The 15,928-nt window shown below is 46.4% G+C and overlaps 1 protein-coding gene across 3 annotated transcripts in view; it reads left to right on the forward strand.

Moving 5' to 3' along the window:
* The first annotated feature begins 4,813 nt into the window (after positions 1-4,813).
* Positions 4,814-15,928, forward strand: part of LOC119316813 — a 39,563-nt gene continuing 28,448 nt past the window's right edge. For 2 of the 3 annotated variants that reach the window (XM_037591203.1, XM_037591204.1), the window contains exon 1: positions 4,814-5,158. In XM_037591203.1, coding sequence (XP_037447100.1) covers positions 4,874-5,158 — 285 coding nt within the window. In that variant the 5' untranslated portion in view covers positions 4,814-4,873. The remainder of the gene's footprint in view (positions 5,159-15,928) is intronic. The other variant, XM_037591205.1, reaches the window with a different exon arrangement.

Below are 15,928 nucleotides of genomic sequence, written 5' to 3' on the forward strand. Positions count from 1 at the left end.
GTTTTCAACAAGTTCAAGGTGTTGACTACGATGAGAATTTCTCACTCGTATCTATGCTTAAGTCTGTCCGAATCATGTTAGCAATTGCCGCATTTTATGAAATCTGGCAAATGGATAAACAAAACTGCATTCCTTAATAGATTTATTAAAGAAGAGTTGTATATGATACAACCAGAAGGTTTTGTCAATCCTAAAGGTACTAACAAAATATGCAAGCTCCAACGATCCATCTATGGACTGGTGCAAGCATCTCGGAGTTGGAATATACGCTTTGATAAGTTGATCAAAGCATATAGTTTCATACAGACTTGCGATGAAGCCTGTATTTACAAGAAAGTGAGTGGGAGCACTACAACATTTCTGATAAGTATACGTGAATGACATATTGTTGATCAGAAATAATGTAGAATTATTCTGCAAAGCATAAAGGAGTGTTTGAAAGGAATTTTCCAGAAAAAGACCTCGGTGAAGCTGCTTACATAGTAACCATCAAAATCTTTAGAAATAGATCAAGATGCTTGATAAGTTTTTTCAACGAGTACATACCTTGACAATATTTTGAAGTAGTTCAAAAATGGAACAGTCAAAGAAAGAGTTCTTGGCTGTGTTACAAGGTATGAAATTGAGTAAGACTCAAAGCCCGACCACGACAGAAGATAGAAAGAGAATGAAAGTCATTCCCTATGCCTCAGCCATAGGTTCTATAAAGTATGCCATGATGTGTACCAGATCTATTGTATACCCTACACTGTGTTAAGCAAGGGAGTACAATAGTGATCTAAGAGTAGATCACTGGACATTGGTCAAAGTTATCCTTAGTGGAATAAGGAAATATTTCTCGATTATGGAGGTGACAAAAGGTTCATCGTAAAAAGTTACGTCGATGCAAGTTTTGACACATATCTGGATGACTCTAAGTCTCGATCTAGATACATATTGAAAGTGGGAGCAATTAGCTAGTGTAGCTCCGTGCAGAGCATTGTAGACATAGAATTCGCAAAATACTTACGGATCTGAATATAACAGACCCGGTGACTAAAATTATCTCACAAAGCAAAACATGATCACACCTTAGTACTCTTTAGGTGTTAATCACACAGCGATGTGAACTAGATTACTGACTCTAGTAAACCCTTTGGGTGTTGGTCACATATCGATGTGGACTATGGGTGTTAATCACATGGTGATGTGAACTATTGCTGTTAAATCACATGGCGATGTGAACTAGATTATTGACTCTAGTGCAAGTGGGAGACTGAAGGAAATATGCCCTAGAGGCAATAATAAAGTTATTATTTATTTCCTTATTTCATGATAAATGTTTATTATTCATGCTAGAATTGTATTAACCAGAAACATAATACATGTGTGAATACATAGACAAACAGAGCGTCACTAGTATGCCTCTACTTGACTAGCTCGTTGATCAAATATGGTTATGTTTCCTAACCATAGACATGAGTTGTCATTTGATTAATGGGATCACATCATTAGGTGAATGATCTGATTGACATGACCTATTCCATTAGCTTAGCACCCGATCGTTTAGTATGTTGCTATTGCTTTCTTCATGACTTATACATGTTCCTATGACTATGAGATTATGCAACTCCCGTTTACCGGAGGAACACTTTGGGTGCTACCAAACGTCACAACGTAACTGGGTGATTATAAAGGAGTACTACAGGTGTCTCCAAAGGTAGATGTTGGGTTGGCGTATTTCGAGATTAGGATTTGTCACTCCAATTGTCGGAGAGGTATCTCTGGGCCCTCTCGGTAATGCACATCACATAAGCCTTGCAAGCATTACAACTAATATGTTAGTTGTGAGATGATGTATTACGGAACGAGTAAAGAGACTTGCCGATAACGAGATTGAACTAGGTATTGGATACCGACGATCGAATCTCGGGCAAGTAACATACCGATGACAAAGGGAACAACGTATGTTGTTATGCGGTCTGACCCATAAAGATCTTCGTAGAATATGTAGGAGCCAATATGGGCATCCAGGTCTCGCTATTGGTTATTGACCGGAGATGTGTCTCGGTCATGTCTACATTGTTCTCGAACCGTAGGGTCCGCACGCTTAAAGTTACGATGACAATTATTATGAGTTTATGCATTTTTGATGTACCGAAGTTTGTTCGGAGTCCCGGATGTGATCACGGACATGACGAGGAGTCTCGAAATGGTCGAGACGTAAAGATTGATATATTGGAAGCCTATATTTGGACATCGGAATCGTTCCGGGTGAAATCGGCATTTTTCCGGAGTACCGGGGGGTTACCGGAACCCCCCCGAGGGTTTATTGGGCCTACATGGGCCTTGAGGGAGAAGAGAGAAGGAGGCAAGAGGTGGCCGCACGCCCCTCCCCTTCCTAGTCTGAATAGGACAAGGGAAGGGGGGCGGTGCCCCCCCTTTTTCCTTCCTCTCTTCCACCTCTTTCCCCTCTCTCCTTGTCCAACTAGGAGTCCTACTCCCGGTGGGAGTAGGACTCCCCCTTGGCGCGCCCACCTTGGCCGGCCGCCCCCTCTCCCTGGCTCCTTTATATACTGAGGCAAGGGGCACCCCAGATACACACAAGTTGATCCTCGTGATCGTTCCTTAGCCGTGTGTGGTGCCCCCTGCCACCATATTCCACCTCGGTCATATCGTTGTAGTGCTTAGGCGAAGCCCTGCGTCGGTAGAACATCATCATCGTCACCACGCCGTTGTGCTGATGGAACTCATCCCCGAAGCTTTGCTGGATCGGAGCCCGGGGAGCGTCATCGAGCTGTACGTGTGCTAAGAACTCGGAGGTGCCGGAGTAACGGTGCTTGGATCGGTTAGATCGGGAAGAAGACGTACGACTACTTCCTCTACGTTGTGTCAACGCTTCCGTTGCGATCTACAAGGGTACGTAGATCATACTCTCCCCTCTCGTTGCTATGCATCACCATGATCTTGCGTGTGCGTAGGAAAAATTTGAAATTACTACGTTACCCAACAGTAAGTACATAAATTATCTCCAGGCGCCGCTCATTCCAGTTCATACGAGTGCATAATAAACTATCGGCACCAAAACATAGGCATACACATGTCATGGCCACAGAGTCTTTAATTGTTCTCAATAAAGATGTTGTTCCAGATCATGAAGAAAATGACATGCTTGATGTCCTTCAAGATGGTCATGTTGAAGGTGGTACGGAGGAACGAGGCAACCACCTTATACATCCTTTTGACCCAAACATTGATGCTATGAAAACAAGAACAATTGCATCCTTATAAAATTACTTTGGAAGTGTTGCATATACGACATTTTTACTCTCTGATGTCAGTCCAATTGTTAATCAGCCGGTGCGGTTTGCTTTGTCATTAGGCATCTACAGACTAATCTACAACGTTGCGGTGAAGTCATATGAAAAAACCACCAAAAAAGGTCACACAAAAAACATGGTGTATATAGCAATGATACTCTAGCATGCAAACAACACATATATTCTGATGCTGATGTCGAGCGTAATTATATTTATTTATAAATTCTGCATATGCCATATTTATTTATATATTAGTTTTTTAATCAACAACAGATTCTATAGTATATAAAACTTTCTTGCAGACAAGCAATTTGAATGGCAATCTCGAGTCATGGATGGCAAGGAATAAAGAAGGAAAAGAGATAGAGAGCGGTATGTATGAATGACCAATGATGAAAAAAAAGCTAAAACCGTTGTGAAGCCTATCAACTAAACAAAATAACTAAATATTTGACCCATCTGCAGAAAAATACACACAAGGAATATAGAAAAATGCAAACATGAAGCAAACACAAAAGATAAAAAAGCGCCATAAGAAAGGCATAAAGACGAAAATATGCAACCATAGTAAAAAAAGCTTGAATAGAGAAAATTACAGCTAACCATGAATTAAGATGCAACACAACAAGAAAAGTTTCAATTGCAATGGAAAATCCTGGATATATCACGACACAACATGAAGTTATACATCTACGTATACGACAAGGACTTCACGGTTAACACACACAACATGCTTAGACGCTAGGCGAAGTATACGATAGTTTTATTGTGTGATATCAATAACTCAACAACATAAGTGTTGCATGTATTTTTTTATCATCATTGCGATGGTTAAAATACTGGTGAGATATGTGTTGTCACTATATATTGACAGTCTAATACAACGTCTTATTAAAATGAGACGAAAAACATCATATGTGCTCTAAGTTCAAAAATCCTTTGAATTAGCAACTACTCCTGAAGAATGTGCTTCAAAGTTGAGAAAAAATACACTCGGCGAAAGTCCTCCATGCATCACCCTTTCTTCAATCACTCCCTTCCCCCCGTAGCAATGCACGGGCATGTTTCTTAGTTGTTTTTTAAGCAATTATGTCCGATTGGACGATCGATGTTAGTTGTCGTGTGCTCAAGTTTGTGAGAACTGGAACCAGAAGATCCAACAGAGATATACCTGCTGCTGTTCCATAGTATCTACTTCATGTCATGCAGAAAAGAATTCTATGCTACCAGGTCTCACGCGAGACTCATTCTGATAAATGACACGTGGCATTCACAAATCACAAAACATTTACCCCACCCATCACTTGAAATCAGGAGGGAGAAATTAGATGCTTTGAGATTTATGAATGACACTTGTCATTTATCAGTGCGGGTCTCACCTGCTAACCGTGAGACCTGGTCTCAAATAAACTTTTTCCGTGTCGTGCTGTTCCAATCAATCCGGAGACTCGGATCAAATTCTATTACCCGCCGCAGATATACCGTGGCATATACGTACTAATATTGCACGCTCCCTTCCTCCGCTCGACGGACCGCCCTCCTTCCCTCTCTCTTCCTCACCCACGCGTTCGCCAATGGCGACGACCCTGGTGAGACGTGTGGAGTCGTGGGTGCGGGACCAGGGGGCGCGGCTGCCACCCTGGGTGCCACCAATCGCCGTGCCGCGGTGGCCCTGGCCCCCGCCGTCGGCGCCCGCGTGGCCGGGCGACCGCCGGCGCCAGAGGGAGCGCATGTTCCGCGAGGAGTTTGAGCGCCGCCGCATCCAGCTTCGCGAGCTCTGCCGCGCCGTTCGCGTCGACACCATCGCCGAGCTGCAGGAGCTGCTCTGCGCCATGGTCCTCGCCGAGTGCGTCTACAAGGTTCCCTAACCTCCCACCTTCCCTAGTCGCCTTGCGTTTGTGTGATAAGGTTCCGGTGTTTAGATAGATCCGGAACGCTGGTACGTACGAATGATGTGGTGCAAGTGGGAAGATGAAACCAATTATTTTTCAACAACGTTAGAAGTTTGAACGTTTTGGTCCAGTTTTCGCAAAAAGAGAGAACCTTTTGGCCCAGTAATTGGCTATGGAACTAGTAGCCTCTTGTGCTCGGGAAAGGTGAATCAGAGTTGGCAAGTGTCTATAACTCTATGTGTATCAACCAAAGTATAAACTTCCCAACTCGGGAAAATCATGTGCAGTTGATGTAACTCACATCTTGTGCTATCCCGCACGAAAAGACATCTTTCCAGTAGTTGCTTGATATGGTTAAGTCTGCATCAACTCTTTCTTGGCTTAGTATAACCTATCCGTGTACAATTTCTGAATTTTATGATAATTTCATTTGTACCTGTACATAAGTCGATTATCTGTCTGTTCCTCAGAAATTTTATCCTATTCCTGTATATATGGTATAAACACGGAGAAAGAAAAGAGAATGCCTAGACTAAGAGGAACTTCTGTGATGTTCCACAGTTTTGTCTGAGTCAGTCTGGCATCTTTGCTCCAAGGGGTCATTGTTGTCCTAGTTTAGTTGAGTGTGTTTGTGTGTGTGCGTGCGCGCGCGTGTTTTTGCATTGGTCACAAGTGCTGATATGACAATGAGTATTATATATTAATATATGTAAAACAATGCACAAAAGGATCCACAAAATCCCAGTAAGGAGGCCACACGCCTTATGAAAATTATTGCAACCAAGTCGACATTAGCATTTTCCTCTTCTTTTCTTTGAGGCCCTATGATAATTTATTGAATGCGCCCTTTGGAAATATCAATGTCAGTGACCAGAAGCTTCCTGCATCTGTATTTATTTTTGGGAACTCTGTCAAAAAATACATACGTTCATGTTATGTGGGGAACCACATATGGTTCGAGGGCCCCAGCCCTGGCCGCACCACCCCTGATCCAGCCAAAGTGCTGCAGCCCCAAGCTTATTGGTGTGTGCGTGTGGTCCAAATTTTTTGGCGCACAAGTGCTTAAAGAGATCCCAAGATGGACGGCCCTTTGCTTTAGCATACTTGTGATACCACAAGTGAGCATCTCCAGCAGATGGAACGATGCCAACCAAGCCTGATTTGCATCTGGAGTGCACTGGTGTAAGAGGATTAGAGAGTAGGGAGGAGAGAATTGGTGGAACCGCTTGTTGTTTTGCTGAGCCTCGAGGGCTAGTATATATAGATTACAAAGACTTGGAGGGCAAGAAGCCTCTTCTAGAGATAAGGCAGGAAACATATAGGAGAGAAATCAATCTTAACAAATCCTGACCTACCGTAACCTATACTCTAACATCCCACTCTCAGTCACAACGGTAGCACAACGGTAGCAGAGCATACAGTGAGACTGGATAAGAAGCCGAAGGTCAGTCAGAATGATCGATGCGTCGCGGATGTTGTGGCTGGAGTGAAAACCGTTGCTCAAGCAATGTGGTGTAGCCGTTGTCAAGGTAGCTGTTCGAGGGACGTCGTGGTCGATGTCGAGGTCCGGTTTGACGCAGCGCGCGACGCGTGTCCCGTCGTCTCTCCCAACCTTATCCCCTCGCCCTGCGAAAAAAAAACCTTATCCCCTCGCGATGCCCATCCAGATTTCTTCCGAGTCTTCGTCTTCCCTCGCCTCTCTCCATCTCACATCTCGCTGCTGCCCCGCCCACCATCTTCTCCCTGCCCACCATCTTCTCTCATCTCTTGCGGCAAGTGGCTTCCGGCGAACCTCGCGTTGCCTGCTGCCAGGTCGGCGGCAGAGCTGCGTTGCAGCAGGGCGAAGCACGAGGACGCCGCTGCCGTGCCGGCGGCGGAGCTGCGTTGCAGCAGGGCTAAGCACAAGGAAGCTGCTGCCGCGCCGGCGGCGGAGCTGCGTTGCAGCAGGGCGAAGCACGAGGACGCCACTGCCGCGCCGGTGGCAGAGCTGCGCTGCAGCAGGGCTAAGCACGAGGAAGCTGCTGCCGCGCCGGCGGCGGAGCTGCATTGCAGCAGGGCGAAGCACGAGGACGCCGGTGCCGCGCCGGCGGCGGAGCTGCGTTGCAGCAGGGATAAGCACGAGGAAGCTGCTGCCGTGCCGGCAGCGGAGCTGCGTTGCAGCAGGGCGAAGCACGAGGACACTGCTGCGTCACTGGCGGCGGAGCTGCATTGCAGCAGGAGAAATGCTGCTGCCACGCCGGTGACGGAGCTGCGTTGCAGCAGAAGAAGCATGGGGCGCTGCTGCCACATATGGCGGTGGAGCTGCGTTCCGGCAGGAGAACCACTGGAACGTTGCTGCCACGCCCACCGGTGGTGCTGTAACGGCCATGGAGGACACCGTTGCCATGTCCGACAGCGGAGCTGCATTGCAGCAGGTCACCAGTTGCAGATGCACTGCCACAATCCAGCAGCGAGGCATTCAGTGCGTCTCGCTGGAGCTCGTCGCCCTACCCAGCACTCCCTGTGTGCGTGGAAGAGGAGAATAGAGCGTGGGGGAATTTTTTTGTTGTGATGCGGGAGCAGGACGAAGCTGCGGCAGCGTTTGCGTGAGAAAGATGCAAGTATAAATCCAATGGGTGCGGGGGCCTAGATCGGACGGCTGGTGAGCCGACTGATTTCCCCCTGAAATCAGCCGGCTTACTGTCACGTCCTTGCCTTGGGGCGAACCCTAGGATTTGGGACTGGTGGGGTAGGCAGCGACTTGAGGAAGAAGAAGGTCAGAAGAGGCAAAGAAAGGCAGAGCACAGAGGAGATTGAGGAGAGTACTATCTCATTTCATATGATTGTCGATGCCGGATGGCTTACAGGCTGGAGAGCATTTATACAGCCTCTCTCTCACACACACACACGCTACCCTATTACACGGCCCACAGCCCGCACAGAGGGTTTCGGCCCAACACTAGAATTCTATCTTAGCCACTATTGCTTGCCACAGGCCCAGGTGCTTGCTTGCACTGATCTGCATCGCCAGATTGAATAGGGGCGATGACAGTGCCCTCCCCTTGAGATGCAGCTTGTCCCCAAGCTTCCGCCTGAGGAAATCTTTTCTGCAGTGAAGTGTAGTCTTCCCAAGTAGCAAAGTCAGCTGAGAGCTCGCCCCAGCGCACCAGCACTTGTAACAGAGCTGCGTTACCTTTCTTGACCAGCCGTCGATCCAAAATTTCTGACGGCGCCAAATCTTCAGTGTCCAGGGAAGGTAATTTGGGTAGGGACTGAAATACCGGTGTGTGGTCTGGTACCTGTTGTTTGAGTTGGGAAACATGAAACACCGGGTGGATTTGAGCATCGGATGGCAAATCCAATTTATATGCTGCAGGGCCAATCTTTTCCAGAATTTGGAAAGGTCCAAAGTACTTAAATGCTAGTTTGGGGCAGGGTCTGTTGACCAAAGAAAGTTGTCCATAGGGCTGGAGTTTCAAAAATACTGACTCCCCCACTGCAAACTCTCGGGGAGACCTGTTTCTATCTGCATCTGCTTTGAACTTTTGCTGAGCTCGTTGTAGGTGTTGTTTCAAGTGCTCGGAATAAGCCTGTCTTTCCTTTAACCATTGTTGCACATCAGGGGAAGCATCTTCCGGAGGTCTTAGGAACTGTCCCATGTGTGGTTCCTGCCCATAGAAAGCCAGAAAGGGAGTGCAATCCAGAGAAGAATGATAAAGTGGTATTATACCACAGCTCAGCCAAAGGCAGCCAGTTATGCCACTTAGTAGGAGAATCGTGCACAGCACATCTGAGACACATCTCCAAGCATTGGTTCACTCTCTCTGTCTGCCCATCTGTCTGAGGGTGCCTGGCAGTAGACATTTGCAACTTAGGTCCCCAGATAGCAAGTAGTTCTTTCCAGAAGTTGCTGGTGAATATTGTGTCTCTGTCTGAGGTTATAGTAAGAGGCATGCTGTGCAATTTCACCACATTTTGCATGAACATTTGAGCCACAGTTGCAGCTGTGTAAGGATGTTTGAGGGGCATGAAGTGGCTGTACTTGGAATATCTGTCCACCACCACCAAGATAACACTGAATCCATTTGATTTAGGCAACCCTTCTATGAAATCCATAGTTACATCTTCCCAAGCTCTGTCTGGTATTGGTAAGGGATTGAGCAGGCCTGGATATTTACAATGTTCATGCTTTGCTTGTTGACACACCTGGCACTGTTGCACAAAGTTCTGCACATCCTGTTTAATGCCAGTCCAATGAAATAGTTTCTTGACCCGCTGATATGTAGCTTGCATCCCACTGTGTCCACCAATAGGAGATGCACGAAAAGCTTCAATGAGTCTGGTATGTAGTCCTGCATTGGAACCCACCCAGATTTTCCCATGGAACCTCAACAGTCCTTGTGTCAGAGAAAATCCAGGTTCTGCATCCGGTACCAATGCTAATTTGGTGAGTAATTCTTGGGCCGTAGTGTCCACTGCATATGAATTCACCACTTCTTGGACCCAGACTGGTTGTGCAGTAGAGATTGCTTGTACTGCAAATGCATGCCCCACTCTGGAGAGAGCATCAGCTGCTCGGTTCCCACTCCCTTTCTTATACTGAAATTTGAATTGTAGTCCTGCTAATTTGGCCATTGCCTTCTTTTGCAAGTCAGTGTGTAGCACTTGTTCCTCCAAGTTGCAGAGACTTGTGGTCTGTTCTTATGACAAATGGTCCTCTGCTGAGATAAGCTCTCCATTTGTCCACAGCCATCATTACTGCCATAAATTCTTTTTCATAAGCGGGTAGTTGCTGATTTTGCACTCCCAGGGCTTTACTGAAATAAGCTACTGGGTGACCTTGCTGGCATAACACAGCACCAATACCAGTGTCGCATGCATCAGTTTCTACTGTGAAGGGCTTGGAGAAATCAGGTAGTGCTAACACAGGAGTTGATGACATAGCAATTTTCCTTTTCTGAAAAGCTAGCTGAGCTGTATCTGTCCATTGGAAGGTTTTAAGCTGGAGCAGTGAAGTAAGTGGTTTTGCCAAAGTGCCATAGTGAGGAACAAACTTTCTATAATACCCAGTCAGCCCTAGGAATCCTCTCAACTCAGTGAAGGAAGTTGGTTGAGGCCACTGTTCCATTGCTTTTGTTTTCTCAGGATCTGTTGATACCCCTTTGTCAGAAATGACATGGCCCAGATAGTTCAGTTGTTGTGTAACAAAGCAGCATTTGCTCATCTTTGCATACAGCTCATTTTCTCTTAAGGTCTGCAACACCTGTTTCAGATGTTCTTCTAAGGTTCCACTAAACACTAGAATATCATCCATAAAGACCAGGACAAATTTTCTAGCATACTTTTTGAAAATAATGTTCATTAAGCACTGGAAGGTGGCAGGTGCATTGGTCAGCCCAAAGGGCATAACCCTGAACTGATATTGCCCATTATGTGTCTCGAAAGCAGTTTTCTCCTCATCAGCCTCAACCATTCTGATTTGATGATATCCAGACCTTAAGTCTAACTTAGAGAACCACTTAGCTCCAGCAATCTCATCCAACAACTCTTCCACTACAGGCATGGGAAATTTATTCTTGACTGTCAAGTGTTCAATCTTCTGTAATCTATACAGAACCTCCAAGTGCCATCTTTTTTTCTGACTAGAAGCACTGGTGATGCAAATGGAGACATGCTGGGTTTAATTAATCCTGAAGCGAGCATTTCATTAACCTGTCTCTCAATTTCATCCTTCTGTTGAGGATTATATCTGTAAGGCCTCACATTCACCGGTGCACTATTAGGCTGCAAAGATATGGCATGATCGGACACCCTATGTGGAGGCAAGTGCTTTGGATCTGCAAAAACATCAGCAAAATCTGCAAGTGTTTTGGATATGCACTCTGGCACTGCATGGTTTTCAGTTTCTAGAGAAGGAGACAACACAGCAGTGGCCCAGATGTCATTCCCTTTCTGCCACTTAAGCATCTGGTCCATTGTGATGGCTTGAATTTCTGTCTGTTGCTTCTCCACAATCCCTTGCAATTTCACTTGCTGTCCTTGTTTTACAAACTGTAGCCATTTTTCCTCCCAGTGACAAGTCATAGCTCCCCATTGAGATAACCAGTCCATACCAAGGATTGCATCATAGCCCCCTAGATCAATCACCTTCATATCTGAAGTAAAAGTGTGCCCACTAATCCACCACTTCAAGCCTGATAACTCAGTATTACATTGCAGTTGCTCTCCATTGGCTACTTTCACCTTCATAGTTTGCTTTAACGCTGTAGCTTTATGAGTGAGTTTGTCAGCTAACTGTTTGTCAATGAAAGTATGGGAGCTGCCCGAGTCCACCAGGAGCAGCATGACCTTGTTTTCCACTAGAGCTCTGAGTCTGATGGTCTTGCTGTCAGCCGATCCTGCTATGGCATTGACAGATAAGTAGGCTGCTACTTCCTCTACTGCTTCCTCAGCCGCAATAGCATTTAGTATCTCATCAGAAAGTTTCCCTTCAATTTCTTGTGCTTCCAGTGCTTTCAGCTGCATTGGTGGTTTGTTAGCACACACATGGCCCTGGCTATACTTTTCTCCACAACTATAACAAAGACCATTGGCTCTTCGAAACTCCTTGAGCTGTTTGGCACGCCAGAGATCACCAGCAGCAAACTGTGGCCGAGAGGAGCTTTCTTGTCGAGGTGCTATAAACTTGGTCTGATTGGTCTGTTTCTGAAATTTTGGAGCCCACACTTTCTGACGCTCTAACATAGTCTCCTGTACCAAGGCGTATTCAGCTGCCAGCACCACCGACGAGGGCAACTGAATTTCAACAGCCGACCGGATCTCCTCCTTCAATCCCAGAACAAATTGAGTGACCAACATAGTTTCACTGATTGCTGCATCGTACAATCGCACCTGATAGACCAATTGATTAAACATGTTGCGATACTGCTGCACTGACTCGTCCTGTTTCAGCAGCAGTAATTCTCTCAGACAGTTGCGGTGTACATTTACATCAAATTCCTGCAGAATAGCTGTTCTAAACCGAGGCCAATCTGCACATGCATCTGTATGCTTACAAGCTTGATACCAACGGGTAGCATTTCCTTGTAAATGCAGGGACGCAGACATGAGTTTAAATCCTTCAGGGATTTGATACAGCTGAAAGTAAACCTCACAGTTATCCAACCACATGCGCACTCCTTCGCCATCGAATCGGGGAAACTCCATCTTAGGCATCCATGGCCGCTTGGAGCTCTGCTCGTCAGGAGGGCTTCGAGATTGTGGCACTCGTCCAGGATCGAAAGGTCGACGGAGCGGGGGAGGTACCTGGGCAGCGGACGCTGCCTGCGCGGCGGTCGGGGACGCCGCAAAACAGCGGGGCTGCGCGAGCCGATCCAGATCCGCGTCCTGAGTACCGTGGGACTCCTTAATCACGCGTGCCACATGAACCTGTTCCTGGTGGATCTCCCCGATGGACGTGACCGAGAGATCAACCTTGGCTTGCACTTGGTCCAGGCGCTGCACCTGCTCAGAGAACTTCGCATCGAGGCCATCGAGCCGCGTGCTGATCCCGTCGATGCGTGCGACTTGTTCACCGATCCCCTTGAGGGCGGCCAACTCCTTCCAACACGCGCTCCTCAAACGTCGCCATAACATCCACCAGATGCCGGGTCTGAGCTCTCGGCTTGAACAGAGCCGTCGTCACCCTCTTTAAACCGGACCAACGCCGATCTCGGATTTACAGGCGACTACCGAAGCAGCCACACAACCGATCGGTCGATGTTACAGTCCGATCTCGAGGAAGCGGGGAACAACGGATCGACGAGGCTATCTGATACCAACTGTCACGTCCTTGCCTTGGGGCGAACCCTAGGATTTGGGACTGGTGGGGTGGGCAGCGACTTGAGGAAGAAGAAGGTCAGAAGAGGCAAAGAAAGGCAGAGCACAGAGGAGATTGAGGAGAGTACTATCTCATTTCATATGATTCTCGATGCCGGATGGCTTACAGGGTGGAGAGCATTTATACAGCCTCTCTCTCTCACACACACACGCTACCCTATTATACGGCCCACAGCCCGCACAGAGGGTTTCGGCCCAACACTAGAATTCTATCTTAGCCACTATTGCTTGCCACAGGCCCAGGTGCTTGCTTGCACTGATCTGCATCGCCAGACTGAATAGGGGCGATGACACTTACGCCTAGCAGCGGCCTTTCCATTGATTATATTGCCTCCCTCTAGCTTACAAGAGTCCTTTACACAGGACACGACTAGTACTACTTTGACATACCCTGGACTCTAATTGGAATCTGACTGAAACTAGACTACCTTACCATAACCTGGAGACTACCAAAACAGGGGCATCCTTCCGGACATCAAACTGCTCTTGTCTAGCCACAACCTAACCTGCCCCTGCTGCCTTGCGCCTAAGGAATTCCCCACATAACACCCCCACCACCCGCATGCAATGGGCAAAGCATTATTATGATGGCAAGCACCGTGAGCTGGCATTTGACGTCGGAGATTGGCATGGCTTCGCTTTCACCATCGTGCAGCCGCATCGTTACCAGGCTACAAGCATGGCAAGTTGTCTCCTTGCTTCTATGGCGTGGCAAGCATGCAGTGGGCAAGTTGTCCCCACAGAAGTCATTGGATCCGTTGCATATAGACTCGCGCTGCCTGCTGGTACTCGGCTCCATGATACGTTCAGTGTCAGTCTCCTCAAAAAGTTTGATGGTGACCTGCTGCCCACTCCTGCTGTACTGCCCGCCATTGAGAATGTCGTTCGGTGCATGCACCAGCCAAGGTTCTTCAGTCCAGCCTTCGCCATGGAGTGAAGCATATCTTTGTGCAGTGGGTTGGGGCTTCTGAAGATGATGCAACATGGGAGCCTTTGGATGAGTTCATTGCACGTTTTCCCTCATTTCAGCTCAAGGACGAGCTGTTTGTGGAGGGAGGGAGAGATGTTATGTGGGAAACCACATATGGTCGGAGGGTCCCAGCCCTGGCCAAATCACCTCCCTGATCCAGCCCAAAGTGGCCAGGATTCCCTTGCTGCTACAAGTTATTTCTTTAGGTTCAGAGTCGTACTAGAGGATGACGCGCGCTTTGCCGCACCGTCCTTCTATGGTGTGTTAAGCCTCTCGTTTTCTTACACGGGTTATTATTGTCAGTTGGTTCGTTACATTATCAAAGTATATATTTAATGAGAAATTGAGAATAGTCAAAGCTCTTAAGTTGTATCACTTTAATCAAACATTTACTTCACCTTAAAGTAGTAAAGTCACTATCAGAAACAATGTAAAGTCCTCTCCACACAAAATTAATCAAGTGTGTGCTCTTATACATGCATTACTGAAATTCTAAAAGTATAAAGAATTTCAGTTTTCAGAAGCATTTGAGCATAACCCAAACAAGTTTTCCACCTCCCAACAGAAGCACTTGAGTATAAGCCAAATAAGCCCCCCCCCCTACCAATAGTTTTTTCTGTACAAAAAAACTGTCGAACCATGTATGCTCACCTTCAGCTGCTTATACCATAGAAATACACCTAGTATGCTTTGTCCTACAACTCTACCAATTCAGTTAGACTACCCAATAGTTCAATCTAAGTTATGCTTATACATCGTATTTACTTCAAAATTTCCATGACAGTATATACGTACAAAGGGAAATGCAGAATGAAAATTTCAGACCAAAACATGAAGGAAAAAAATCATGATTGAAGTAAAGCTTCAGCTGCCCTTTGTGCCACTCGTGAAGCTTCTGTTTTCAAGTGCAGCTTCCCATCATTGTTAGCACTTATCATGGATAAACACTTTGTGCAAGTAAAAAACTTCGGTGTTATTTACGAATATCAAAGAAAAACATAGGCTACATACTTCAAAACATATTTCTTACATGAATGCCCCAGGCATAAAAAAGAGTCTTCAGAATGTCCGATTTCCCATCTCTAGCAGATAAACATGGTTCAGCCTTTGTGGAGGTCGGTAAAGCTGAAGATCATTTGCCTCGCAGCTTGTCATATCTAGATCCCTGATATTCACATCTTCAGAAACATGCTTGTCATTGTCTTGCAAATAGGAGATGCTCGTAACCATTGGAAACAGTAACTTGCATGTGCCCTTGCTAAGGCTCCAAGATTCAAGGTTGCCTACATCATGTATGTGAAAAATAATTTTAAACCACAAAGTTGAAGAAATAATGCATTCGAACATCCTGATAAAATCAATCTGCACATCCATGTGAATTTCAACTAATTGGTAAGATTTACATATCTGCAGTTAGCGAAGGAAGCAAATCTGGATTGGACAATCTTCTCTTTGATATGCATCTGCTCCATCTCATAAGATTGGAACTCTGCTACTTGCCCCTTTTGGACCAGAGACAAAAAAATACTCCTAAGCAAAACAGAGTTGCAATGAAGAGCAGCAATACGAAAAAGGAAAAGACAGTGGTACCTCTAGATGATCTCCTAGTCAGGATCTGCAAAATAATAATTATCGGACCATCAAGGACAGAGAAACCTTGGAACCTGACGGAAGGAGCAGGCGAATGGAAGACAGAGACGCCACCGTAACACGGGTCGGTGTTCTAGGTTAATAAAGCGTCATATAACATCATTGTTCTTCCACCTCGACTCAAACACATATGAGCACCGGGCTAGAAGATTGAACCTCGTTCGCCTGCACAGGTTCTCCTCCCCCCATCCCCGAAGCGAGCTGATGTTCCACAGAGAGAGAGAGAGAGAGAGAGAGAGAGAGAGAGGGAGGGAGGGAGG

Source organism: Triticum dicoccoides, chromosome 6A, assembly GCF_002162155.2.
Source record: "Triticum dicoccoides isolate Atlit2015 ecotype Zavitan chromosome 6A, WEW_v2.0, whole genome shotgun sequence".
NCBI lineage: Eukaryota > Viridiplantae > Streptophyta > Magnoliopsida > Poales > Poaceae > Triticum > Triticum dicoccoides.